At 48.7% G+C, this 25,922-nt stretch overlaps 1 protein-coding gene across 2 annotated transcripts; it reads right to left on the bottom strand.

Annotated features, from left to right (window-relative positions):
• Positions 1 to 126: 126 nt before the first annotated feature.
• RGS4 (regulator of G protein signaling 4) lies at positions 127 to 5,906 on the bottom strand. 2 transcript variants are annotated; one of them, XM_009818490.2, is made up of 5 exons: positions 5,799 to 5,906; positions 3,150 to 3,254; positions 2,139 to 2,200; positions 1,221 to 1,387; positions 127 to 682 (listed from the first exon to the last, which is right to left on the bottom strand). In XM_009818490.2, exons 1-5 carry the CDS (start codon positions 5,840 to 5,842, stop codon positions 431 to 433), a joined length of 630 nt encoding a protein of 209 aa, XP_009816792.1. In that variant the 5' UTR covers positions 5,843 to 5,906; the 3' UTR covers positions 127 to 430. The 2 variants fall into 2 exon arrangements, with proteins under 2 accessions (XP_009816792.1, XP_059677575.1); XM_059821592.1 differs by lacking the exon at positions 1,221 to 1,387 and having other exon boundaries at positions 577 to 682; positions 5,799 to 5,884.
• Between the last annotated feature and the right edge of the window lie 20,016 nt (positions 5,907 to 25,922).

Consider the following 25,922-nt stretch of genomic DNA (forward strand, 5'->3'; position numbering starts at 1 on the left):
AGAAAGGGGAGATCACAGTCCCCAACACTTCCCTTGGGTTTCCCCTTTCCCCCGCTCCTTGCTGGGTGTCACACTGCAACATTGCAAGCCTGGTCCCTTGGTGGGTAGTGCTGGGTCTGATGAGCATGTGCTCCCCCACTGCCCTCCGGGGCTTGCAGGGCTTGCCAGAAACACAGTGGACACGCAGTGATTGCACCCAGCTTTCATGTCAGACACAGACTCCAGGGCTCCTACACCGATGGAGTCAGAGGAGGGTTTGCTACACAAACTGAGCCTGGCTTGGGTTACAAATGCTGGCTGTTGCATGACATGGGATACAACTGGGACATGAGACAGCTATTGGAGACAGCTCTGTTGCTTCATGCCAATGAATGCTTTTGCTGCCATATATTCTTGCAAGAGCCCAGCCTGCTCCTGCCTTGCTGCAGGTTCAGGCGCACTGAGAGATGATGTTGGAGTTGCAGTCTAAAGTGTGAATATGGCTTCTTTTGCAGTTTTCGGGCCTGCAGCCAGCACCAGGTGGGCTGACCAAGTCCAGGTAGTAGGGGGACTTGAGGAAACGGCGGTAAGAATCCTTTTCCATGAGGGTGAATATTTTTCTCTGAGCCTCATCAAAGCAGGACAGTGTAGGCTCCAGCACATTGTGGCTTGTCTTCTCCCGTGTGCATGAATCCAGGTTCACCTGTGGGCCAAAGGGACAGCGTAAGTAGAATCTGTCCCAGAAGTGGCTAGCATACGTAAAGGAAAATCCAAGCGTCTCTTTACCAAGAGTGTTTAAGCTGTCTTTGATGGGCAGCGGTCTGAAATGGCCGTTGGACACCCTGTAGCCTTGGCAGAACCTGTGCAGCTGGATACCAACGCATCTCTGCTGCCAGGTGAACTGTCAGGGGAGACTGACACATATCCCTCTGGGACGCAGCCAGGCAGGAAACTCGAACAACTGCATGGGAGCAGCTGGAACACTGGGAATCATAGTCCTCTTGGGCTTCTCCCATTGGAGTGTGCACATGGGATGGCCATATGGTTGTAACTAAACCCTCTTTCTCTCTATCCGAGTTTAATATGAAAGCGATAAAAATGACACCATTTGCTTGCTAACTAACAGAGAAGCGGCATCCTTCAGCTCTTGTGAAACTACCAGATCTCTACTTCCCTGTGACACTGGCCTGGTTCAGGATTTAGGGTGATACCTTTGCTCAAGAAATGTTCTGTGCACATACCTCTTTTGTTGCCTGCACTGAGATGAACTCATCGTAGATCTTTCTGGCCTTAGGGCTGAGCTTGGCTGGTGACTTGGTTTTCTTGTAGTCCTCACAACTGACCCAGAACTCGATGTTTTCCTCACTGTACTCAGATTTGAGAAAAGCACGGAAAGCAGCCAGTCCTCCTACAGATTGTTTAGAGGAAAATCAGATCAGGTAAGAGTGACAGTTCCTGGATAGTCATACCCATGAACACTAGAAAACAGCAATTCTGCATTCTCCTTCCCAGAGCTGAATGAGCAGCTCCCCTGGGGATGGCTGCCTGCCTCTACAGCAGTTGCTCGTGCATGCTGAGGGAGGCTGGAATTCAGACAGGCCCCACGGGGATGTCACACGTGGGTCCTCAGCTGCCTGCTCTCCCACTGTGACCTTCAGTGGCTCAGGCAGGAGAACACAAGCAACTCGCATGTTCCCAGGAGGCCCCGAGGAGACAGCCAACACACGCCGCAGAGTCTTAGGCCATGGGAACAATATGAAGGAAACATCAAGGACATCAGCATAGCCTGGAACTGACGGGAAGAGAAAGTCTCCCATGGGCTCAGCTGCAAGCAGTTTCTCCACGTTTTGGTTCTTGTTTAACCCACTGTTAACTGTGTGCTGCAGTCTTGCCCTCCCCTTGCACAGGACTAAACCACTTGCCTTCACAGAAGGGCAAGCTCAGCAGTAGGTCAAAGCCCCACTCATGATACATTGGGATTGTCCCTTGGATCTGACCAAGAGCACCCTTCACCACCCCTCCCAAAGGCCTGTGTGGCCAAAGGCGCTACTGTGTGCTGCTAAGAGACATAAGATAACATCCCATGCCCCCTCCAGGGACTGCTCAGCACACACACTTTGCAGGCAGCACCCTTAACATCTCCAGCCCTCTTTACTTACTGTCATGATGGATCAAGTTTTCCAAAGAGTCTGCCCACTTTCTGACTTCCTCTTGGCTAACCCTAAAAGGAGACAAAGGGAGAAACATAGGGACGATTTAAGGGGAGTACAGAAAGGACAAATTTGGTTTTTTCCTCAGCATCATTAGAAAATCTCTTTCCCTGATTGTTGTACGAGCGAGAGACCAAGAAGGAAATGTCTGCTTGCTTTACAGAGATCCCTGGGAATTCCAGATCTAATCTATGGAAAATCCGTTTTGCAATCCCCATCACCAGCCATGGGCTGGAAAAGAATTTTCCTGGAAAAATTGTTGGGGACTTTGTGTTTATTTTGTGACTGGCTGCATCTCTTGATGGGGCACGGAATTGGGATCACTCTTATAGGTCGTATCAGTGAACTCCAAAGGGCTGATTTCTTTAATCTGTCAGGGGAACAGTAGCTATGTGGGTGAGAGAGGAATGTGGGAACTAGAAACACACGGGGAACGTTGAAACACATCCTACATTCATTCCCCCTACCACACCAGAGCATACATTGGCCTTTGGAGTCCTCCTTGGAAAGGACACCATCTACATGCACCTCAGTGAGAGCAGTGATACCCTGACAGGCTGCTCTCTCAGTTTTTTGTGCCAATACCTCTGTGCAGCTGTGCGGACCATTGCGCAAATCCAACTCAAAGAGGCAGTGTTGCTGATTTTGCAATGTGTCAAGTCGCACTGGGTCTTGTGATGGCGTTATTCCCCTGCGCAGGAGACTGCACAAGTCTTTCCATGTGCACGTGCATATTGAACCACAGAAGTGTTGGCAGAAAGGGACCTCTAGTTCAACCTTGTTCATGGAAAGGGACTATCAATACCTGAGGACTATTGCCACACTAGATTCAAACACAGAGGTGTTTGGGAGGTACTGGGAAGCAGCAGCAGAAATGCTAATGAAGTTCAGCTCAGTGAAGGAGTAAACAACATGTTGCAGCCAGCCTGGGCTTAATTACATGTCAGCATCTGCTCTTACCTCTGGCTTGAAGATATTTTCTCCTTCTTGCCCTGGGAAGAGCTGTAGTCACAGGAGTCTGACTTCTGCAGCAAGAAGCCCAGACGATGCTTCATGTCTTTGGCACTGAAAGCAACAAATCAAGAACGAGATGAAGATAATGTGTTACAACTCCCTCTGCAGCCTCCTCACCCGCAATAAGCTCCTTCAGCATTACTCAGTGACACAAATGCAGGTCACTCCAGCGCCGACTTTCCAATCCTCACATAATGCACATTTCTGTTGCTAGACAAATACAACAAAGTCAAAGAAATAGTTTTTCACGCTGAACAGCACCATTTCCTTGCTGAGAAGGTCATCAGCCTGGAGGCAGGGCTGGCAAAGGGGGCTAAGCTGCTGTTTTCCTTCTGTTTGTTTACAGTTAAAATATTGTGATAGAAAGGCATCACCGTGCTGTAAATGCATCACTGCTCCCTAAACTGATTTGCCCAGCTACCAGCGTCCAGTTCTTACACGCTTACTAATCCTTTCCTGCAGCCCTTGCCATCCCCCACCTCATCACCCAGCTACAGGAACAGCGGGGCCGTGCCAGGCCACCCCACCACGCAGCTGCCTGTGACACAGAGGGAAGGGAGGAAGAAAAGGGCTAGGAGCAGGACGATGGGCTGAGATCAGAGGATGAGCCAGGAGCTTCACCACAACCAGCCCACACTGACCGCAAGCTACTCCTTTGCTCCATGGTGAGCTACGAGGATGCATGCTTAATTTTGTTCTGCTTTCCAGCGTGCTCAGGACAACCATTGCCTGACGGCAGGATATAGATATGCAGCTGGTATTGGCCTCAACATCTCTCTGGATTTCCTTCCAGTTTAAGAATGATGGGGCAGGTAAATCAGTCCTGCTTGCTCAGGGGTGCAAGCCCTAGCCTGCTGCAGGGTGCAATGATAGCACAAGCAGGAAATTTTTCTCCTGCTCCTCAGATCAGAGCCTGGAAAAGAGCAAGACGTGCCGCAGGGCTGAGCTCCGGCAGCCTCCCAGCACTGCTCTTTGCTCCAGCCACAGCACCCTGCCAGCAATCCCGGCCATATCTTATCTCACTGCTTGCTTGTGCTCATAAATGTTTCCTTAACAACTCCAGCACCAGGGCGAGAGTGAAGGAAACTCATAGCTTCTTTAGAGCCCGGTGTGTGTGACCAGGGCCAACGTCCAGGCCCTGCCCAGGCAGACATCAGGTACTCTGCGCTGCCAGACTGGGGCTGCCTTGCTCTGTCATGCCACCTGCCCCCAGAAGGAGGAGACCACTCAGGTCTGCAGGAAGGCAGCAGCACGAGAAAACAAGACTGCTGCTTGCAGCAAGTCCCACAGCGTTCTGGGAGAAGGGGATTTTCTTGGGAATCCTGGACAGAGGTAGTTAAAAGATCTTAACTTTTTTTTTCTCTGAATTTTTTCAAATGTTCTTTTTTTTCTTCCCATGTCAAATGTTCCTGCAAATTGCGGGGGAGGGCATCAATATTTTTTTCCTCACATTTTCAGCATTTGTTTTCAAATCCACCATGAGTGGGGAGCTTTTCCTCCCAGATGGGAGCAGGCTGAGTCTCAGTTTGTATTTTCCTGACCCTCTCCCATTGCACAGCCACTGGGAAACAGCCTCAGGAGCGCTCCTGAAGGCATGAGCGGCCAGAAAGGTGGCTCTGCGCCATCAGAGACCCATGCAAGTTTGCACGGGCTGGATGAGCAGGGGGTTTTGTGGGGCTGGTGCCATTCTTGGGACCTGGGCCACCCTGCTGGGGGTCTCCAGGCCCCATAGCACCTGAAAGGGACTAACACCCCTCCAGGAGGGCTCGTGGCCACCTTGCAGGCATAGAGACCCCCCCGCTGTGGGGCAGGCCATGCCACCGAGGGCATGCTTAGGGGTGCACAGGCTCCGCTCTGGCAGCACGGGGATGCCTGGCTGGTACCGCACACCAGGATGCAGCCGGGTCCTGCACCCACAGCAGGGGGACAGCTCAGCCCATCCCAATCGGCACTGCACAATGGGGGTATGGCCAGCCCCACACTGGCCCCATAGCGCTGTGCACCGGGGGTACAGCCTGACCCGGCCCCTCACCATCAGCACACACCCGGGGACACAGGCTGACCCCACACCGGCTGGTGCCGCATCCAGATCCGCGGGTGCCCTGGGCTGGCCCGAATCCCCGCCCTGCCCGCTGGTGGCTAGGTCTCAGGTCCTGCCAGGCTGGGTTTCTGCGTTTGGGATGCATTTTGGGGAATGACCCTCAGTTTTTTTGATATCCCGTCTGCCTTGCTTCCCCCTCAAAAAATCAAGAAAAGAAAATTCAGCAGAGGAAGAAGATTCAAAGGAGAAAAGGGGTGCAAAGCTTGCGGCAGAAGCAGGTGATAGGAATATCAAAATAAAGCAATGCTAAAAGCTGCTTGTTTTGCTGATGGGAAGGATGGGTTTAGAGTTCCCACAGCTCCACACAAAACCTTTATGCAATACTGCTTCTGACTAACAGAAAAAAGAGAAAGCCTGTAAGCAATCATTTCTATCTAATCGTACAAAAGAATCAGAGCCGAATCTGCCACTTCTGCTTCAGACACAAAGTGCAATACATCAGCGTATCTCCAGACTAACAAGACCATTAACAGATGCTCAGAAATAAACAGTACCTTTTTAAGCAAGTGGCTGGCAGTGCAGCGAGTCCCTTGCACATCTTGCTCCAGAGATCAGTTCTGTATTCCAGGAAAAACAACAACGCAGGAGGCAGCAGCGGGTCCTTTGCTGTCTGCAGAATTCAGTCTCGTCTCCCAGCCAGCTGCGCTGCCTTGGCTCTGTTTTATAGCCTAGCCCAGACAGCCCAGCAGCACTCGGTGACCCAGTCAGGACTCAGCATAGCGGCAGCACCCGTCCCCTTTTTGCCCACCCAAGAGGAAGAGGGTGACGTATAAGCCAAGACAAAGGAGTGAGTGGGATTGAAAACCTTACCAGAAATGAAGCTTGGTGTCTGGCTGCACAAGTGGATTCTTCTAAAAGGGCGGAAAAAGCTTCAGGGCTTTCCTCTATTGCAAAAGGTGGAATGGTGCCGATAAAAGCTGGAGGAGATTTTCAGAGGGGCACAGACAGTAAAAAGGGTCAGAGAATCAATTCTGAGAAGTGAGATGATCTTTGCTGGTTCCTCTGTTCATTTTTCCCTTCTATTTAAAGCAACCTGGGGAAAACAAGGGACAAGAATTTTAAGCACAAAAAGTTCCCATAATCCCAACAAATGCAGTAACCAGAGCTCTAAGAAAAGAACATAAATTCACCAGGGAACTACCAGGGCAGATGAGACTGTCCTGTTTTATTCTAGAGACATGTGGATATATACCCCGGTCAGGATGGAAAAAAAGCTCTGAGGGGCATATCACTATTAGAATATAAAAATGTCTGTGTCCTGGCACACACATATTTGGGGATAGCTCATGTACGTGTGTAGGAAAAAGAAAGACAGGAGGTTGACAATACAGCTGCCTTAGATATACGGGTATCAGTGCAATACCTTACTTCTCCATTTGCATTTGCCCCTAATCAAAAGCCAGACCTTGGGACTCGCGAGTCCTCGAGTCCCCAAGGGAAGATGATTAATTAAAACAATAGGCATAACTGTGCCTGCCCAGAGAGGACTTTGTGGCAGTGTTGAGGCTACTCTGTGCTAAAGGATGAACCCATGAAACACCTGACTATGGGGATGTTTGGCGGTGACTGCACTGCCTGGCTCTGCTGTAGTCTCTGCTGGAGAGCAGAATGACACTTGTCCTCAGCCCTCGGAGGGTGTAGAAGGCAGTTGCCCCTCTGGAGGGAGAGAATTGGATGATATTTATTGAGTCACGGCTCAGCACAGCCTGTACCATCATTATAAAAGAGGGGAAAGCTTTGGGCAGACAGACATGCATATGGTCTGCTGCACTTCAAGTCTTGCTCCTGCTGTGAAATAAAGAAGCTTCAGTTCAGCAGCAGGCTGGCTGCCCACGCTACCTGCTGCTGCACTCCCTCTCCCCAGAAACCTTTAAATACTTTGTGCATGATCTGCAAAAGTTGCAGGGTGAGCTTTTCCCTCCTGTGTCTCTAGAGACTATAGCCAGTAGCACAGAAGACCCAAATCCCAGACTAGCCTTGCATACTTGCATGCTTGCAGACTGCCTTGGCATACTGCATCCTCTCAGGTCACTAACTGTGCTGAAAGGCAATGCTCTAATTAACTTTAAAATGCTTTTGTATGAATGTGACTATCCTGTTGTCAAACCTGAGGCAACATGCCTCCACGTCCTGCACTTTGGACTAAAAATCAGCTTCAGTGCAGGGCAGTGTAAAACTTTAACTGAGTGAATCCCCTTGTGTTTTTTGTGTTGGTGAGTTGACAGCACTTGGGTGGATCTGTAGAAAGCGACTGAGCACTGGCAAAGTTGGTGCCAAAGCTCTCTGATGTCTTCTGTTTGGGGAGGAGAGAAGCCAAAGGGCAGAATATAGCCAACAGGAAAAAAAGTAACTAATTAATTAATTGCTAAATATTTAATTAATTTAATTTTAATCTCAAACTTGGCAATGTTACTGCTGTTCCTGTGCAACTGCAGTATATTCATTCAAGCAATTCAAGAGCTCAGCTGGCCGATGTGGTCAAGGTGTCTGCAAGCTCTATCCCTGACCCTAACCCTGGCAGCCAGAGCCTGACTTCCTGGCTCAGGAAGCTCCAAAAGGCTGTTTGCTAGGGCAGGGAACCTCTGTGCATAACACAGAAATTCTGCAGTTTCTCTGCAAATTGGTGTGTAATCAGATTTAGGAACATCACACTTCTCTGTGGATTGTAAGCACGTTCATTGCATGGCTCTAATGACACTCGAATGCTGGTGTTGTCAACATCAAGTCACCTTTTGCACTCCTCGACTTCTGTGTGAACAGGCTGTAATAAGAAATTTCTAACGCTGACATCAAAACAGCCAGCCCAAAGGGATTTACAATTAAGACCAACCTCCCTGGACTGGGTATGCAGACTCCTAGAACAGCTGAAATTTCCCTTTTTCCAGTTCATTAACACAGACTGGTTCAGTCTGGCCCCCATTCAAGGAGTTTGGGTTTGCGTACTGTTTCTCCTCTAAGCTGTGTTTCCCAGCTGTTACGGTTTAATATCCTCTTCGCCGCTCCAGCTGGTCCCCAAGCAAAAGCACCCCCTTCCATCTCTTATCCTTCATAGTCAGGCCTCTTCTCCCAGGGCACAGACTGTGCTGTGCTCAACACCAGAATCTCCTCCTCCCTGCCAGATAGAGAAGCAGCAGCTCACGCCACTTTTTACGCCTGTCACATCACCTCTGGCTCACTTCACCCGCAGCATGGAGAAATCAGCAGTGAGAATGGGCTGGGGGGTACAAGGCTGGGGGTGGGGGCTCCTCGACCAATACATCTCTTGGCTGTGTGGTGCTTCGGAGGCACCCAGAGGCTCACAAAAGATGGCACGATAGTAAACATCTGCAGTTCCCACTGTGGCATCCCTTGTCCCCCACCCACTCGTCCCTGCTGCATCCCGTGCCCTGCCTCCCCAAGCAGCTGAAGACAAGGCTATGAAACGGAGCTTTCCCTCCCACCATCACTGCTAGAGAAAAACGTCACATGTGCATGCTCACCCCCATACACAAGTGCGTGTGGGATGTGTCCCCTGGCTCAGCTGCAGCCACGCGGCAGGCTGTGGGAGGAGGCAGGGAGCAAGGGAGCACAGGGAATGCTGCTTCACTGGTCATTGCCCAGAGCCCAGCTACTACAGGCTGTTGCCCTCCTGACAGTGCGGGGCTCTCCCGCCTCAGTCCCTTCCCATCTCAGAGCAGCGTGCTGTTGGACACACGAGCGCGCAAGGAAGACGGCTGCTTTGTGTCACTGGAAACGGAGAAGGGCATGACATGGGAGTCGTAAGGATGTGCTGCTGGGCCAGAGTCTCTCTTGTCACTGCTGCCTTCCCCAGTCCACCTTGCGGAGGCTAACGGTGGCTGACTCTTCCTCCTCTTTATGTCTCACAAAGCCAGCCAAGCACCTTGGGACTGGGCTAGCAAATCACCTGGTGCACAGGGGGACACTGGGCAGAGCATTGCCAATCATTCTCATGGGCATCTCCATCCCAATACATGTCTGGCCCCCGATGTGAGGAACCGGAGCAGCCCCCACACCCCTGAGAAGCACTAACCAGGGTGGCACTGGTCCCCAAGGCCCCCTGTTGCAGAAGCCCTACGTGAGCAGCTGCCCTAGCGACGCTCCTGCCCGTGTGAGTGGCCCCTTCCCTGGTGCTGAGCCCTGCTGCGGGGAGGGGGCCTGGAGATGTGCTGAGCTCCCTGATTTGCTTCTCCCATACCCCAGCCCCAAGCACTCTTTGCACAAAATCCCTTCCAGTGCAACACCAACACCCCCCCGATTTCTTCTCCAGTACACCCGTTAGTGGATAAGATTTCCTTCCAGTAATGAGGGCTGCATCTTCTCTGTGTACATGCGTGCTTTGATTGAATTACAGCTAATGAGCTGGGAGCAGAGAGCCCTGGAAGGACCGTTTGGGTCTGAGTTTGGATGAATCAGCTCAGCACGTGCCTGTGCCTGACACTGCATGCAGCCACGTTTCCTGTCCCAGGGCACTGACTGTGGCCTGACCTCTCTAAAAGACACAGGGAGAAGCCACACTTGTCCCCATAGGGTCCCCCAGCCAGCACTGGGATTCTCAGAAATGCTGTCCCACGGCATAATCAGAGGAAATCGTTCTTTCCCGTGTCTCTGCAATGCACGCCTGACTTCATGCGTGACCACAGCCACGGCCCTTGCAACCAGCCCCCAGAGCATCTCTTCCCAAATTATCCCTGACGAGAGGGATGACTCACCATTCTGGCACACGGTTAGTTAGTTCGCTGCTCACACAGAAACCTTCTCAAGTGGATGCACCTCCAGGCTGACCCAGTCACCTTTCTGCTTCTCTTGGACGAGGCAAAGATGAACTTCTAAAGGCAAAGCAGCTTTAGTTTGTTGTTGTAGTTTCTTGCTGAGCCTGCTCCTCTCTGAAGTGATGCTCTGTAAACGTTAGCACATTCATTCAGCATGTTCTTTAACTCTAACTTCATACAATTCATACAACCAAACATACAACTCATACAATTTTCCTATGCTGTCATGTGTTTTCTACTTATACATGCACCTACAACATCAGCGGATTTTTGTCATTTCTAAGTGCTTGGAAGTTCCTAATAATTTTGGGAGATTTGGTTGGGTTTTTCTTTGCTTCAACCCTCAGTTTTTGGGCTGCCTGCTTCTCCTGTTACTACCCAGAAGAAAATATTTCATTTTGTGTCAAAGGAAGAATTTTGTTCAGCCCAAATGGCCTTTTTTTTCCACCTGGTCTGGGTTTGCTAATGAAATAAGTGGGGCTTTTTTGTCTGGCTATTGTAGACATCAAACAACAGAAAAAGCTATAAGTTGAGTAATTTGCCTTCCAATTTCCCAAATCTCTGTCTCATCATCCATCTTGATTTAAGAGCCCCTGAAACACTTCCTCTTAATCACTGATAAAGTTTTGAATAACACTGGACCACAAACCAAACCACCATATGCCTGTTCACTTACACTTTCTCCACACTAAAAACACTTTGAAATGTCTCATTTAGCCACTTTTAGTCCATTTTATATGGATTTTATGACATTTTAAGCCAAATATTGATAGCAAGTCATATTCATTTATAAATCTATTTCAGCACCACAACTCCCTCATAAAAGGACTATTAAGCTCATTAGAAAAGGTCTATTTTTCCATTAAATCACATCAGCTGGTAACAATTATATCACCACCTTTTCAAATGAGCCTGCTATCGTCCACACTAATAGCAATGGTTGGACTTGATGATCTTAAAGGTCTTTTCCAACCTCAGTGATTCTGTGAGTCTGTTAATAGCTCTGTGGTTATATAGCTCACCCCCTCTTAGAGCATGGCTTTCTTCCACTCTCCTTTTATTCTAAAATGTATGAAAAAGGACAACTCTTTGTCCTGAGAGCTCTTTAGCCTGTTCCTCCAAGAATCTTAGTGCAAGCCAGTTGCACTTGGTTGATATAAAACAATGTAGCTCACCCCCAGGGCTGCATAACCCCCAGGCAGGTACACAGTCACTGGTCTTCTCCAAGGGACACCGAGCAGAGCTTGCACTGTGTCCCAGCTCTGCCTGCAGCTCCTCTGGAAGTCGCCAACGCTGCCATTGTTTCTTCTGTGCCTGAAATGTGCCTGGGGGTGTGAAGGAGCTGGTTTTGTCCTGTCTCTGTGCTGCCAGCCCCTCCTCAGCCCACACACCCTGGCTGAAGCACAGCACCCGCGAGCTGGGTGCTGCTCCCGCTGAGCAAAGGCGGCTCTAGTGAGGCGTGCACCATGGACTGCTGACAGTGAACAACTTCACCCTGGACAGCAACCAGGTCTAAGTATTTTCACTCTGTATTTTGATCTGATACAGTGGAACATGGATTTAGCTGCTGTTGATTTAAACACACAATTCTACGTTCCTTCATGTTCTTCTTCGCAAGCTGCTTGCAGTTACTATTTGAAGCTTACTGGGAAATCCCCTATTGAGACAGGAGCTGTGATGGGCGATGGTAGGACAGCTCAGATTGACCCCTGTGGGCCCATCACCGCGTTAGCTTACCGTCAGTGGCTTGCGCACACCTCGCCTGGGGACCTCTCACTCGTGGGCCGATTGTTTCACCCGAATGTGCCCTAAGGTACAGGGGAGGAGGAGGCATAGAGGGACGCAGGAAGAGGGTTGATGCGTCAGAAATTAAGACGCCGTTATGTACAGTGTGCAACAAAACCACTCCTCATGCCTTCTGCACCTTAGCAACCCAGCTGTGCAGTGACTTCCTTTCTACAGCTTTAAAAAGCCCAACTTTTTAATGTGATTGAGCTATCTTCTGCCTAGACAATTTCTAGAGGATGTGAAGTTACAGGCTGCAAGGCTAAATCTTTCATCGCTGCAGCATCTAGTGAGATCTACTGTCTTAACCTTAGATGGACCTTCCTTCCCTCTTATCTTTCCAGTGGCAGCTGAGCAGGATTAGAGCTGCCATACACAAGGGCCCATGCCAGGGAGCAAAGGCTACAGCTTTATTCAGAAGTGCAAATCCCAGGGGACATTTTGTCAGTGGGGTCATGGCTCAGCATCCAAAGCATGTTGCTTACTGCTCTGGTTTAGTTGTTTAATTCTCTAAGCCTGTTTACAAAAGGCAGCTTGGAAGCAGCAAGTATCTATCAATACCTGTCTCAAGGGTACGCCAGTTATTTAAAAGGTGATGTCTGACAAGTCTGTGGAGGGGGTTGCAGAGCATCATGATTGCAGGCTAAAGAAACACAAAAGCAAGGACAAGCACCTGCAGCAGAGAAACAGCATCCATTCAAAAGCACTGCCTGATGCCAGGCTGCTGCATACAATAGCTGAGTTGACTTGGGGTAGAAGTAGACGCACTTGATGTGGCTCCAGCCTGAAGGGCAATTCTAAAGGTGCCAGGTATTCAATGGATCAGTCAGCCCTGATGTGCAGCTAGTTTAGAAATCACAAAAAGAGGGCCGCAAAATGAAACTGCACTGAAAACAGTTGATCCTAGCCTGAAGTTCCTTGATTTGTGTCTTGGAGGTGAACTGGACAGAATGAAACTGCAAGTGGCAAACATCCAATGTAGCAAAAATGTGGAATTGCTACACTAGGCGAAAGTCACTTGCTGCAGAGGCTGATTGCATAGGAATGCATACAGTATATAATAGACATGCAAAGACTACTGGAAAACAGTCACTGCTCCATGAGCTCTGTTTTGTCAAGACCTCTTGCTATTTAAAATTTATGTTGCAGCAGTGCCGAAAATCCAAGCAGACCTGAGCTTCACTGTGCCACAGAGAAAAAAAAAAAAAAGGCACAGAAAGAGCTGTGAATAATATCTATGGCACATGGTACATGGCTGTGCCCTGCAGCTGATGCTCACAGTATCATGCTGAGAGTGATAACATTTAATGCTTCATCATCTAGAAATTTCTGCTTTTTCCAAAAAAGAAATAAATGCTCCATGTTGTTACATTTCATCCTTCTGAACTTCTCAGCAGGATGCATGTGGCTGAGATCTTACTGTCTCTTCTGAAACTGCGTTTGCCTGTCTTTCTGGTATGCTGGATGCAGGCTGGATGCTAAAGACTGCGATTACTGGCTCAGCAGGTGAGACTCCTGCAAGCTGCTATCCCAAAGCACATTTGTGCTTCGGTGTTTCAGCTAGAAATAAGTTTCAGTGCAAAAGGAAAAAATATGAGCTTCTACACCTGTTTTGAATCAAGCCATAACTGGCTCATCTAACACAGGATCACTTAGATCACACAGGAATCTGACCAAGACCTATCGCAGCAATCCTTAAACTGTCATCCACAGCGGACTTGTGGTCCCAAGGATATAATGCAAAAATCAGAGATGCTGCCTTGGATAATCTCAGAGATTCAGCCACAAAGATAGGTTATGGACCTGGACTTTCTCAGACCATGTATGTTCAGATCCAGGGTACTCTTTCTGATCACTGGAGAGACAAGCTAGCTCTAAAGACAAGCATGGCTCTGAAAGGAGTTGTACTGTTCAGCATTATTATAGTATAAATTGACTGCCGTCACGTACAAAGAGCTTGATGTTCCATAACTATGGAGTGTTTATCTTATTTGTGCATAGTAGGAAACTGCAAGCCTCTGGCGAGGGTAGTACTGACAAATTGTGTTTCTGTGAAATAAAGCTGCAGTCCCAGTCAGTCCAGCTAAACTTCACCCACAAAACCCTCACATGAGATTGCCACTCAGCCTAATTTCATGGTCTTGTCCCACCTCGAAAGGATTGCCAGGCACGTACCCTGCTTTGTTACAGAGAGCACTAGATGCCCATAAAAACATGCCCAATATCCCGTCAGCCAGCAAATCCTCCCTGGGCATTGCTTGTCCTCTTCCTCTGCCACTGAGATAGCCTCACGCCACTCTGCATTCACCTCCGCTCCACGAGATGTGCCTCTTTGCCACCAGCAGACCCCAGATATATTCCTCCCTTGCCCCATGAACACCAGTGTCTTGGGATGCCTGTGGAAGGAAGGCCAGGCTGAGGAATAGGATGGAGCCACGCCAGCCAGAAATGGGAAAGGCTGGGGTCATGAGAGCTGGAAAGGAGGAGAGCAGGAGGGGAAGAAGCGGTCAGTGATGTACAGAGGGGGCAGGAAACTATGTGAGGAGAAGCCCCAGAGATGAGCCGTGGGAAGGAGGAGGACACGTCCCATGGCATCTGGACAAGGCGATCCTTGGGAACACAGTCCAGCAGCCAAGGGTCTCCAGGGAGACTTGGCTGTCTCTGGAGGGAGCACGTGCATGCACTGAGTGGCCTTGCTGCCCTGCAAGGGAGGTCACTGGGAGCTGAAACAAGTGCCCCAATGCTTTGGGACAGTGCGGTAGGATCTTTAGGGGAGCTGTGCCAGGCACAGGCCTCCAGCATGACCCTTCTGCTGGGCAACATCCCTAACTGTCTTTATTGTTATCTTGTGCTTGAGATTCATAATGGAGAATCACTTATGTTCTGAGTAAGAGCAGTTTAAAATAGCGCTAATATAACAAAGATGAGAGAAGAATTTACAAAGTGGAGCAAGAAAGCCCAGAAGCCCCTCACAGTCATTATACACTCCCACAGCTTTCAGACATGCTTTCAACAGCAAATGCTCTTGCTGTTTGTTAGGCAAAGAAGGAAATTGCCTAAGACAGTGGCAGATACCTGGGAAGCTTCATATTGGAGTGATTTCTTTTTGCCCCCTCTCCGTTCAACATACCTCACTGCTATTCAGCTTGTAACCCTGCTTCCTTCAACCAAAATATGTGGGGCTTAGCTGCCAGCAGGTGTGCACAGAGCGTCTGGTAAGGCATCGCGTCAAACTTTGTGCTGGGAGAGAACAGACTGGTCATCTGCCATTTTCTAAGTCAGCACCAAGCTTCAATGAGGCATTTGTTCCTTGTCAGAGACAGACGCTGCCAAAAACACGTGTGGCTTTTTCAGGCTAACCCTCAGTTAGGGTGTTGCAATTTCTGCCCTGTGTGGAGGGTCTGTCCCTTCTGATGTAGGCTAGTACATCTGCAGCTCGAGCTTTGAACAAGCACTACGGATTTGTAGGATTTTTAAGCACATGTGGATGAAAGAAAAGCAGAAGCCTCAGGAGGGGAAACAGTCAAGAGCTCAGGCTACCATCATACCTGGATCCCTGGTGCACACACCAGGTGTGAGGATGGTGTGATGGGTACTCCTGGTTGCATAAGGGGCCCAGCTTCAGAAGGATGCGGGGGGGAACATAGAAAGAAACCTACTTGCACCACACCATATCAGCTGCCTAGACACCTCTCCCAAGCTGCAGGAGCTCTGAGTTTAAGCCTTATCTTAAGAAAAAAGGCCATTTCCCCCTTAGAGTTCAGCCCTTTGAATCAAAGGGCCAGGGTGACACCCTACCCTGGTGCTGTCTCTAACCTGTCTTGTACGCATGCTGGCACTAACCACGCTCTGCTCAACATGCAGTGCTGCACAGACCCTGAGCAATCCCTGCCCCGCTATGAGGCTAATGCAAAGGAAGCGGTTAATTTAAACTCCAAATCGTTCTGGAGGCTTTTAGGGGTGCTTACCTCTCCTATTCTTATAGACAGGGGCTCCAGGGAAGCTACCTTGCAGTCTGAGCTGTATTTAGAGTGGCAGGCAACTGATACAAAACAGGTTTAAAGGCAGTTTGGGAAAGATAAGTGAGGTAGAGAGTGGCCTGGCTCACCCCTCCTCCCCACAGCCACAATAAAGCGTTTGATGTGTCCCTTCTCTGCACTTGATCATGTTCCTGCTGCCTCTGTGATTCATACTATGCAACTGATTGACTTTGCAAGATATGAGAACAAAGTGTCTCCTTGTCCTGCTCCCTGATGCGCATTAAGTGTGTTAGATTGGAAGGCTGAAGCAGAAATCAAAACAAGCCCTCAAGCCTGGTTTCTCTGCTAATCACTGGTGCTCATACCCTTGTTATGCTGAGGGACTGTGCTACACTAATCTAAAGGCACCATTCTGGGCATGCTTCCACTCATCTGCAGAGCTGCTCTGTTGCAGCTTCCCAGTGAGGACTGTGGCACTTTCTGTATCGAGCAAAAATTGTGTTCCAACAGGATTTTTCTCTTCAAGGGTTAATGAGCAACTCTTGAAGCAGCCTCTGATCAATGAGATGTGAAGGAAGTAAGCCAGGAGGCACTGAGGCCAGCTGTCTTGCCAGCTGCATCCCAGTCACAAAAAGTTAAAAAAATCATGAAGAAAGGAGTGGAACCAAGAGCACCACCTGCTCAAGCAATGCCATAACCCCTGAAAGCATGGCTCAAGGTATTTATCGTGAAAGCTCAGACTGCTCCTGCTCAAGAACTCACTGCCCTAGGGCCAACATATTCCAGTTTAGCATCTTCAGCCTGGTGGCACATCCCCAGCGCTGGTTTGTCAAAAGGGCTTCACACCATGATGCTCGTACTAGGAGGGAACAGGCACTGCGGACAGATGACACCCGCGTCATGTACTTTCATAGCCAAGGTACATCAACATGGTAGTGCTGAGCTTAACAGAGTTACTCCACTGCATGAAATCTGGTGTTGACAGGAGAGGTTTTTGCTTCTGTTTTTCTCCATTTTCTTGCATCCAGTTGTGGATTGCCTTTACTCATGGCTCCCGGATAATAGAGGCTGAATCCCGCTGTGCTGTTTTACTGCATTTTAAATTCTCTAATATATGCGCACTTGGTCCAAAACCCGTCAGTTCAGCAGCAGAGACCAAAGTAGGCTCAAATTTTAAAGAAATTAGCTCTAAAATCCTGCTTGTCTTTGTTCTGTGTGAGTCATACAAGGTAATGTGCAGCAGAGGCTGGAAGGGGAATGGGGACAGCCCTAAGAGCAGAAGGATTATTGTATTTTTTTTTTCTCTTCAGTTTCCCTTTCATATATTGTCTGGAGTTGTCAATGAGAGAGCGGGGGGGAAGATACGCTACCCCAGCCTGAGACGAACAGGGCCTTACTGCAAATCCTTCAGTCTAACAGTTATCTGCTTGATATCACAACAAAACAGTAACAGATCCTGAACCCCAAGCTGACCCACAGTACACACTCAGGTGTTATTATATAGGGACATGGACATTATTCCCAGCCAAGACTCCATACAATTTTTATCCAGCCCTACTCTGTGTTCTGCAGCTGCTAATATATTTTCAGGAAACCTGTTTCAGTACCCGTGCAGAAACATGACTACCTCAAACAACCTCCACTGGTGAACTAACTGGCCCAATTACCCAGAATTTACAATTCAGTGAAGCAAATACTTTGTTTAGCTGCAAGTACATCAGATCAGACCTCCAAGGGGCTTCAGTGGAGACACCCTCCCCCTTCCTAATCAGTCCAGAATCTCCAAGTATTCAGCCATGGAAGAGAAGTGCTGAATCTAGCACGTAGAGGGCTCAGAAGCAGTGTAAACACAGACTTGGTAATGAGAAGAAGCATGGAGAATTATAACGTGAGCAATCCTGCACAGGGAATGAAGGGAGGGAGAGCAAATTGTGCTATCCACACAGACAGTCTGCTGAAGGTCAGCGCAGGATGAATGGATCAGATACGGATGCTTTCAATCAACTACATGGCTAAGCAGATAAAGTTTCTCCCAGGAGGTAAAAGACCACCAGCCTGGGACCAGTATGCACCGAGAAGCAGGACTAGGACTATGCAGCCAAGAGCACAGGACAGCAGGTAGCTGTGAACTTGTGACAGCTGGGGAGAAAAACAGAGGCAGCTGGGATGCAGCAGCAGAATGAAAGGTTTGCAAGACCAACAAGGAAGATGACAAACTGCAGGGGAGGAGCAATAGAGACCAAAGAACAAAAGACCTGGAAGTATAGACAGGAGAACAGCAAAGGCTGGGGTAGCCCGGTGTTGCTGGAGGAATGGAAGGGAAAGGCTGCTGAGGGCAGGGCAAGATGTAGGAGGTGCAGAAAGCCAGGTATGCTAGCTTGAAGCTGTAGACAGTGCTCTTGCTACCAACTGCATGGGCTAAACTTTTCAGATTTGAGAATTATCTGCTTCTCCTAGTCTGGACACATTTGTTTTCCTGGTGGTCTGTCAGGAAAAGCAGTGGTATGTGAATTGCTGCAACCTCAATGCCATTTTCTGGGCAGGATGCAGAGTCTTCTGCTGTGACTTGTCTGTGCTGTGACCTTATCAGAATGCACACCTTTTGGTCATGCCATAAACACATTCTTCAGTTTTACAACCAGGAATGGCATCCTAGGAACCCAGTTCTGGGAGCAGTGCTCTACAGTATCAGCACAGGTCATTCTTTTAATCCTAATTCTGTCGGTTTTCCCCCATTGTTTACAAGCACATTTCAATTCAGACTTCACTTCAACCTTAATATTTCTGCTACAAATCTTTTACATGTGTTTATGTGGGATAATCAACATGCTCTGCCTCATTCAGATGTTCAGTAAGAGGCTGGAAGATGGGTATTGCTCTTCAAGAAGGCTGTAGACCAGCTGGAGAGAGTCCAGATCACAGACTTAAAAAGCAAGATGGAAGAATGAGAGCAGACCAAAGGGATGCAGGGTAACAATACACGAAGTACCTAAATGTCACATCCATAAAAGGTTGCAGTTACAGAGAGGAAGATGATAAGCTGTTCAGTACGTCCATGCTGGTTAAAGACAAGAAAGGTTTGTCCTGAATTACAGCAAGTAAGGATTACATTAGACAGCAGACAAGATTTTTCCAGCTATAAGATCATGAAATACTAGACTGGATCACCTGGGGAAGGGCTTATAGCACTACTTAGAAAAGCTCCTACTACAAATGTGGTTTATTTGCCTCTGCCTTGGGCCTTGGTGAGGCTCTAGATGGCCTTTCTGCATTCCCTCAGCAAGGGCTTATTGAGGAGGTGATAGAACAGGAGTCTAAAGTTCAGCTTTGATACCCACATGTAAGGTTTTGGGTTAAATGTTGGGTGCACAGTGTGCCCTGCTCCTAACGATCCCACCTGGCTGCCTCACAGACAAACACAGAACTGCTGTTGAATAGCAGGGACCCACTGGTTCTGTACAACCTGTCTTCAACCCGGGAAGTGCAGCTGCCCTTCGCAGTCCAGACCTTCCCACTCTGACCAAGCTTTGCTACCCAAGCTAGGCTGCACGATCAAACTTACTAACTTTTTTTTTTTGACCCAAATGAATTTCCACCTACTCTGCAACCCTGGGTAAAAGGAAGTTGATTTTTCTGGCTGGAGAAAGCAGCTCGCAGTGACCAGTCCCAAGAGAAAAGATGATATCGGTGTTTCTGAGTTTCCAGTTAATTGTGTTTACTGAAGAATACATAACATTAGAGTACCTTGAGCTTTGGCCAAGTTTGTAAAAGTAAATAAAGACAATTCCAGTCTAATGTTAGAAAACTGACCATTGGATTATTTCTGAGCTCACTTCTTCCAGCAGCTAGAACAAACCCCGATGTGTATGATGTGAAATAAGGAGCATTGGACTCATACCTCAGTATTTCAACAAATAAACATCTTTGACTGTTGTAGCTAGAAGGCATCTCTCCTCCAGAAGACAGGCCACAAGACAGAAGAGCAGCTCCCTCCTCCTAGAGCTTGTCTGGTGATCCCTCTGCAGCTCATCAGCCTTCCAGTCACCTTCTCAGGAGGACCCACTGCAAAACATGCTGTTAGGAAGCAGCAGGAGTGGAGATGCTCTGTGAAGGGGGACAAGCCAGGAGCTGAGGTTGACCACAGCATCGGCTGTGCCCCCACTGAGAGGCACCACCCCACAGCACCTGAGCAGGGCAGCCTGCACAGGGACACACTAATGGTCCACCCACAGCCCTGGGGTGGGTCAGGGCAGGGGATGTTTAGGGAGCCCTATCAGGAGCAGTAGGAGATAGTGTTGGAGATAGACCTAGCTACAACATAGCTCAGGAAAAGACTGGGGCCCAAGGCCTGTGTTTAAATAGAGCCCAGCTGAGGCTGGTCAGGGCAACTAAGGCCTATTAGTGCCCTCTCTGCCCTCTGAGCCTGCTCCTTACATGGGCAGAGCCATCTTTGGCCTCCTGAAGAAGAGCTGTGCAGCACTGCTCATCCCAGAGAGGAAGGCAGTCATCCAGTGCTGCCCAGTTCCGCTCTGATGCTTTCCAGCCTCATCCCTCTACCACCGTGCTTTCTGCCTGGCCACGCGGTGTCAGCCAGGGTTGTGCTCACTCCTCCTCTGCTTTACGAGCACATCTCGCAAATCCCTCACAGCAATCCTAACACAGCCATTTCTGCCCAGTAGAGTCCCATTAGCCAGCAACTCTCTCCGCAGTCTCTAATGATTCAAACCACAAAGCCATTTGTCATGCTACATCTTCTTTCCCAGTGAGTAAAAGTCAATTGGTGTTTTCAACTTTGCTCTGAAATAGCCCTGGCTCCCTCTTGCTTCTTTACGCTACCAGGAAACCATCTACAATAATGGCTGGTTTGGACGTCTAGTGCTCTGTTGCAGCAAATTTCAAGCTCTCTAAATAAGCTCTCTAAACTTTGCTGTCTGTGTATCAGACACCTTAAGCAGGAAACACAATTTGTTGCCAGAAATTCCAAGACCAATTAGGTTTTGAACCTGTCATATGGCCATTTTAAAATTTTATTTTTATTTTTTATGCTCAAGAAAATAACAGTGATTTTTGCTACCAGACCTTATTTCTTATCTTGAACACCTAAATTTTCAGCAATCTTTCTCATTTTCTTAATCTTGTCTTAGTAGAGGAATAAACTCTTGAAAAACAAATGCTCCAAAAGGTCTGGGGGATGAGACCTGGTGATCTACACAGTCCAAGCATGTGCAGCGACCACAGGTGGTCGTGTGGCCATCAGTGAGTTCTGGTGGCCTGCTGTCCCCCAGGGCCCCGGCCAGCAGTGGGTGCTGTCACGCAGTGGTGGCCCAGGTTCCCTGCGAGGTGACGGGCTGCAGCCATGCCCAGAGCCACGTTTGCGAGGAGCTTGAAACAAGGGGCTGTTGCACTCAGAAGCAAATCAGCTCTAAACATAAGCTGCTGAGAGACGAGGTGAATTTCTTTTGCATTTTTCAGTGTTAGGTTGTAATAAGACATTAAAACTTGACTAGCATGTAATAATTGTATTAGAGCTGCAAGGGTTTTAAAATTAAAAAGCAGTAATGTTTCTAAAATGAAAAATTCAAAACTAGTGCTTTCTGTCCTAGTGATATTTTAATTTGAAGGTATAGCTGTTACTCAGAGCAAATTCAAATGAAATAAGCTTTTTTATTAAATTATTTAATTGCCTGGCCATTTTTAGTTAAAGAATATGCAATCCAATTATTAAATAAAATCACATGTACTTAGGTTCATTCCTACTCAGCAACGAATCTACACATTTGCTTCAATTTCATTTAAGTTATCGTATGTATTTTTGAACCAGAGCCTGAGAAGTACACACTTTTAATGTGTAGACTGTTGGTCTCCTCCAGTGATGGCTGTCAGTCATCTGCTGATAATGGCTTCTATTTCTCAGCAAGACTCTCAGAGAATAGCCAACCTTTCTTCTGCCAGTATGATACAACACACATTTTGTTTGCCTCTACACTTGCTCCCAAAAGAAAAAATCCCATCTTTCCTTAAGGCTTCCAGAACTAGCTCCTGGGCAGAGATGCCCAGCCTGCATCCAGGTGGTACCTCTCCAGTTAGACAGTGGGGGAAGAGGTGGTCCACATCACACCTCTGCTTCAACCACAGTGAGAAGTGACTGGTACAGGAGGTTTGTCATACCACCATCTCATGAGTAACAGAGTCACAGCAAATGAATGGCATCCCCGAGAGCTCCGGTGAGTATGCTCTCTAGCACCCACATCTCTTGACTGTGCGGGGCTTGCCTTGGGAAGCAACACAGGAGGCACAAATAAAAGCTTGAGTCAGTTTTGGGGAGAACAGCCGCCGTTTAATTGCAACTGAACATGTGCACAGTGAAGTATTTGTGAGGGTTTTGCTCATCTCTGATTCAGCCTAGGAAACAGCTGGCAAAAGTCACCCAGCCTGGCTTCAGGCCCAGCTCACACAATTAGAAAAGTATTAGCTGAACTTAATAGGAAAATCAACATTAAGCAGATAGGAGCTGGTGCAGTTGTTAAAGACAATGCAGTGTTTTTCCCTGGCAGAAGCCCAGGCTAATGGAGGGCTTCCAGCATCCAGAGCAGCCTCCAAATGAAGGCTTAATTGGCCTCTGAAGCCACTCATATAATTACAAACACTTGTAATGAACCATGAAAAATACAAGGGCCCAGGACTGTGACATGGAGGGAAGAAATTATCTCATCTGCCTCAGAAAATAAATCAAAGCTCCTTTACTTTCTTCCTTACATTGAACCTTCTTCCCAGCTCCTATCTGACCTGCAGACTCCACTCAGGTACTAGTTTCCAGGGCAGTGCTAAGACCAAGGGAAAATCTAGCTTCTAACACAAGGCAAAACTTCTGCCTTCCCTGGTGGCTGGGGACACCTCTCCAGCCTCCCACCCTCCCCGCAGGTTGGACACGAGAATGGACATCGACTGCCCACTGCTGGTGTGCACAGCACAGCCCTGCCAGCAGCAAAACAACTGCTTTGGCGAACACTTTGTATTTGATTCTGCTTTAACTTCAGCTAAATGACCCTCCATGATTTCTGATCAACAGCTGCTCCCTGAAACACGTGTCTCTGCCAATTACTCAGACACAGTAGCAGCAGCTGTAGAACCTGGTCCAGGCAGAGCCATGTACATTCCCCCTCGCACCGGGGACCTGCAGGCCCTGTAATGCATGTCCCAGAGCAAACCGGTGCGGAGTCCAAGGCACAGCTCCCTCAGCTGCTATGCTACCTTGAGCCAAAGATCAAAGGGGTTTGTGCTGTTCATTGCTCTACAACTTTACGGTTCACTGGAGACAATTTGCTGGCTTGTTTGTGTTGGGGAGACTCTTGAGTCCTCTGGTGAGTTCAGAATCACAGAGTAACTGAGGCTGGAAGGGAGTCAGAACCCATCCAGTCCAACACTCATGCAAAGCAAGGACAGCTTTAACATCTTGCATCCTTTCTATGGATCAGGTGGCATCTGATCCCACCAAAAGGAAATCTCAACCAGGTATGTTAGGGAGGACCTAGAAGTAGTTTAATTTCGATCAAGAAGGCTTCCTCCCTGCACATACCAGCAAAACAGCTGTGCCAGCACCACACCCAGCCTTGTCCAATTAGCCATGCCATCACCCTGGCTAATTAGCCTACTCAGAGCTTTGCGAGGCCACAGCAATATTGCTCGTTCTTTCAGTGTCAGTTCAGATGACACTGGACCACTTCACCTTACGCTGTTTCACAATGTTGATCACTAAGGCCAGGGACAGGAGCTGTGTACATCCATCACCCACACCTCTATCCCCACAGCTTGCAGCTGCTTAAGCAGGGAGAGAAAAATTTCAGGAGAAAAATTCCAATGTCTCCTAAGGAAGGGGAAGGCATGGCACAGGGACTACTACCAGTGCCAGAGGGACAGCAAGGAGGCAACAGTCAGCTCAGTGCCTGTCGGGGGGTAGATAGACACCACTGAGCATCACTTTTGTTCAGGCTGGTTTTAACCACACACTTGTGATTTGAAGGCTCACTGCTCTACACACACCTTGGCCTTCTTTCCTTGACCCTGCGTCCCTCCATCTTGGGAGCTCTGGTACTCATTTCTTGTGTGTCCACATAGGCCCAACACAGTGTCCATATGAAGCCACTGAATCACTCCTAGTGGAGATGAGTGATAAAAAATTTCCATCCTCTTCAAGAAACTAACTTTGCCTGGGCTTACTCAGCCTCCTGTTATCACTGTGGCATTCAGCTGCAATTAAACACTGTGGGCTGAACATTGGTCACTGGATAACCATTATTTTCATGTGACTAGCATTATTTGCCAGCAACTTCTGTCCAAGAGTTTGAGTCCTGCATAGGCCAGACTGCATCAAGAACTAACAGCACAGTCTCACATCTAGCACTCTGGATCTTAAGATGCACCAGCTGCTCTGCCGAAGCAGGCGGTATTCAAGCAAAGGGGAAGCATCCTCTCCCACCCAGGAAGATGGTGATTAGCAAACTACAGCTTCCCTGGCACAGTCTGGGCACAACCAGCCTCAAAGCCATGAGTTTTTCCTTGCTTGTACTGGGTTTTGTACCATTTTACAGCTAAAATGCTAAAATTTGATCACATCACACTTGGCTAGAGCAAGACCTGACATGAGCTTAACTGCCCTCAAGTGCTGACAAGCAGAAAGTGCAGATAAAGAAGTCACCTGAAAAGAAGCACGTTTTGCAGGAGCCTGAGTGAGACTTCAGAGATGCTCACGGGAGCGCAAGAGGCTTTCCCTCACGTGTCATAGGCTCAAGCCTGGGGTTTTACTTTGAAGTGTCTGCTCTGGCTCTGCCCCAAGGGCTTGCTGGGGTTCCCTGTTTTCAGCTCTGCTCAGATAACCATCACAGTCACTCGCCTAAATGAATACAGCATGGCAAGCACAGAGGCAAAGCAGTGACAAATGATTCTTCAGCAGCCAGAAAAGGACCCCAGCTCACAGTCCACCTGTTTTTTTCAACTGACATTATGCAGGTTCCTGCACGCACTCAGTTACTAGATAATGACCCCAGGTGCAAACATCAAGAAAGCAGTTGTGTCTTTTACCACGTCGGCACAGCCCTGCCATGAAAGTAGCAGAAACAAAAATAAACACGGTGTATGCCCTCAACACAAACAGGGATTTCTTATTGATGGGGTTGTCACTGGAAGAGGGTGACCAGGAAATCGGTGCATGATCGCCCAGCTCGAGATACTGGAGATCCATCAGGAGCGACAATGTATAGGTTGAGCAGGTGGTAAGACCATTCTGGTCATTCTCAGCAGGGACAAAAGGGTTTCTCTGATACGGATGATCTTTAAACTGAGGGCTGATGGTCTGAATTTGCGGAGTCAAGGGGGCCAACTCTTTTGCCCTCCCAGGCAGCTGACAAGGAAGTTCACATACTGGCACGTGTCTGGGGTGAGTGGGTGTGAACCAGATAGCACAACTGAAGGTGTCTGAGAGGCCTAGCGCACGTATGAGCTCTCCCATAGCTCATCAGGGAACGTGGGCTGTAAGCTCAAACTTGAAGCCAGGGCAAGAGTCAACACAGGGCCTGTGCACTCATGTTGGCCGCTTGGCTGTCCCACCAGGAGACGCAGCAGGGGTCTGCCGGGGGTACCAGGGACACACCAGGGGTATCCCCCTTGGCCCCAGGGTGGCCTGGCTGTATTCCACTCTCGTTAGCTAGTCTTTCTGCTGGCTGCAGGTCTGGCCCTGCTCAGAGCAAGCTCTAAACCTTGTGGGAAACCTCAACAGGTCAGGATGTGACTGAATTACCTCCAGAAAACAAATACAGCATGATATAGAAAAGGAGGTAAGAAAAAGGAGTAGGGTAAGCAGAGCCAGGAAGCCCGGTTTGCCCGCCCGTGGTCACAGCTAGCCCGACCCAGTGTAACCGTTTACAACCAGCAACAGCTGTTGCGGCAGAGCTCTCCGTCACCCGCTGGCTGCAGGAAACCCAGCGGCCAGAACGCTAGTTTTGTAACTCTGAGGCGATCCACGGCCTCGCCACCCCCCGAGGTGGCATCTCCTCAGCCCGTGCCCCGCCGCTGCTCTCTCTGCCCACGA

Source organism: Gavia stellata, chromosome 10, assembly GCF_030936135.1.
Source record: "Gavia stellata isolate bGavSte3 chromosome 10, bGavSte3.hap2, whole genome shotgun sequence".
Classification (NCBI taxonomy): domain Eukaryota; kingdom Metazoa; phylum Chordata; class Aves; order Gaviiformes; family Gaviidae; genus Gavia; species Gavia stellata.

Coding starts and splice junctions, on each gene's coding strand:
- RGS4 (XM_009818490.2), bottom strand. CDS start 5,842: ATGTGCAAGGGACTCGCTGCACTGCCAGCCACTTGCTTAAAAAG. Junction 3,255..5,798: donor CCAGCCACTTGCTTAAAAAG/GTACTGTTTATT, acceptor TGTTGCTTTCAG/TGCCAAAGACATGAAGCATC. Junction 2,201..3,149: donor AAAATATCTTCAAGCCAGAG/GTAAGAGCAGAT, acceptor GTCTCCTTTTAG/GGTTAGCCAAGAGGAAGTCA.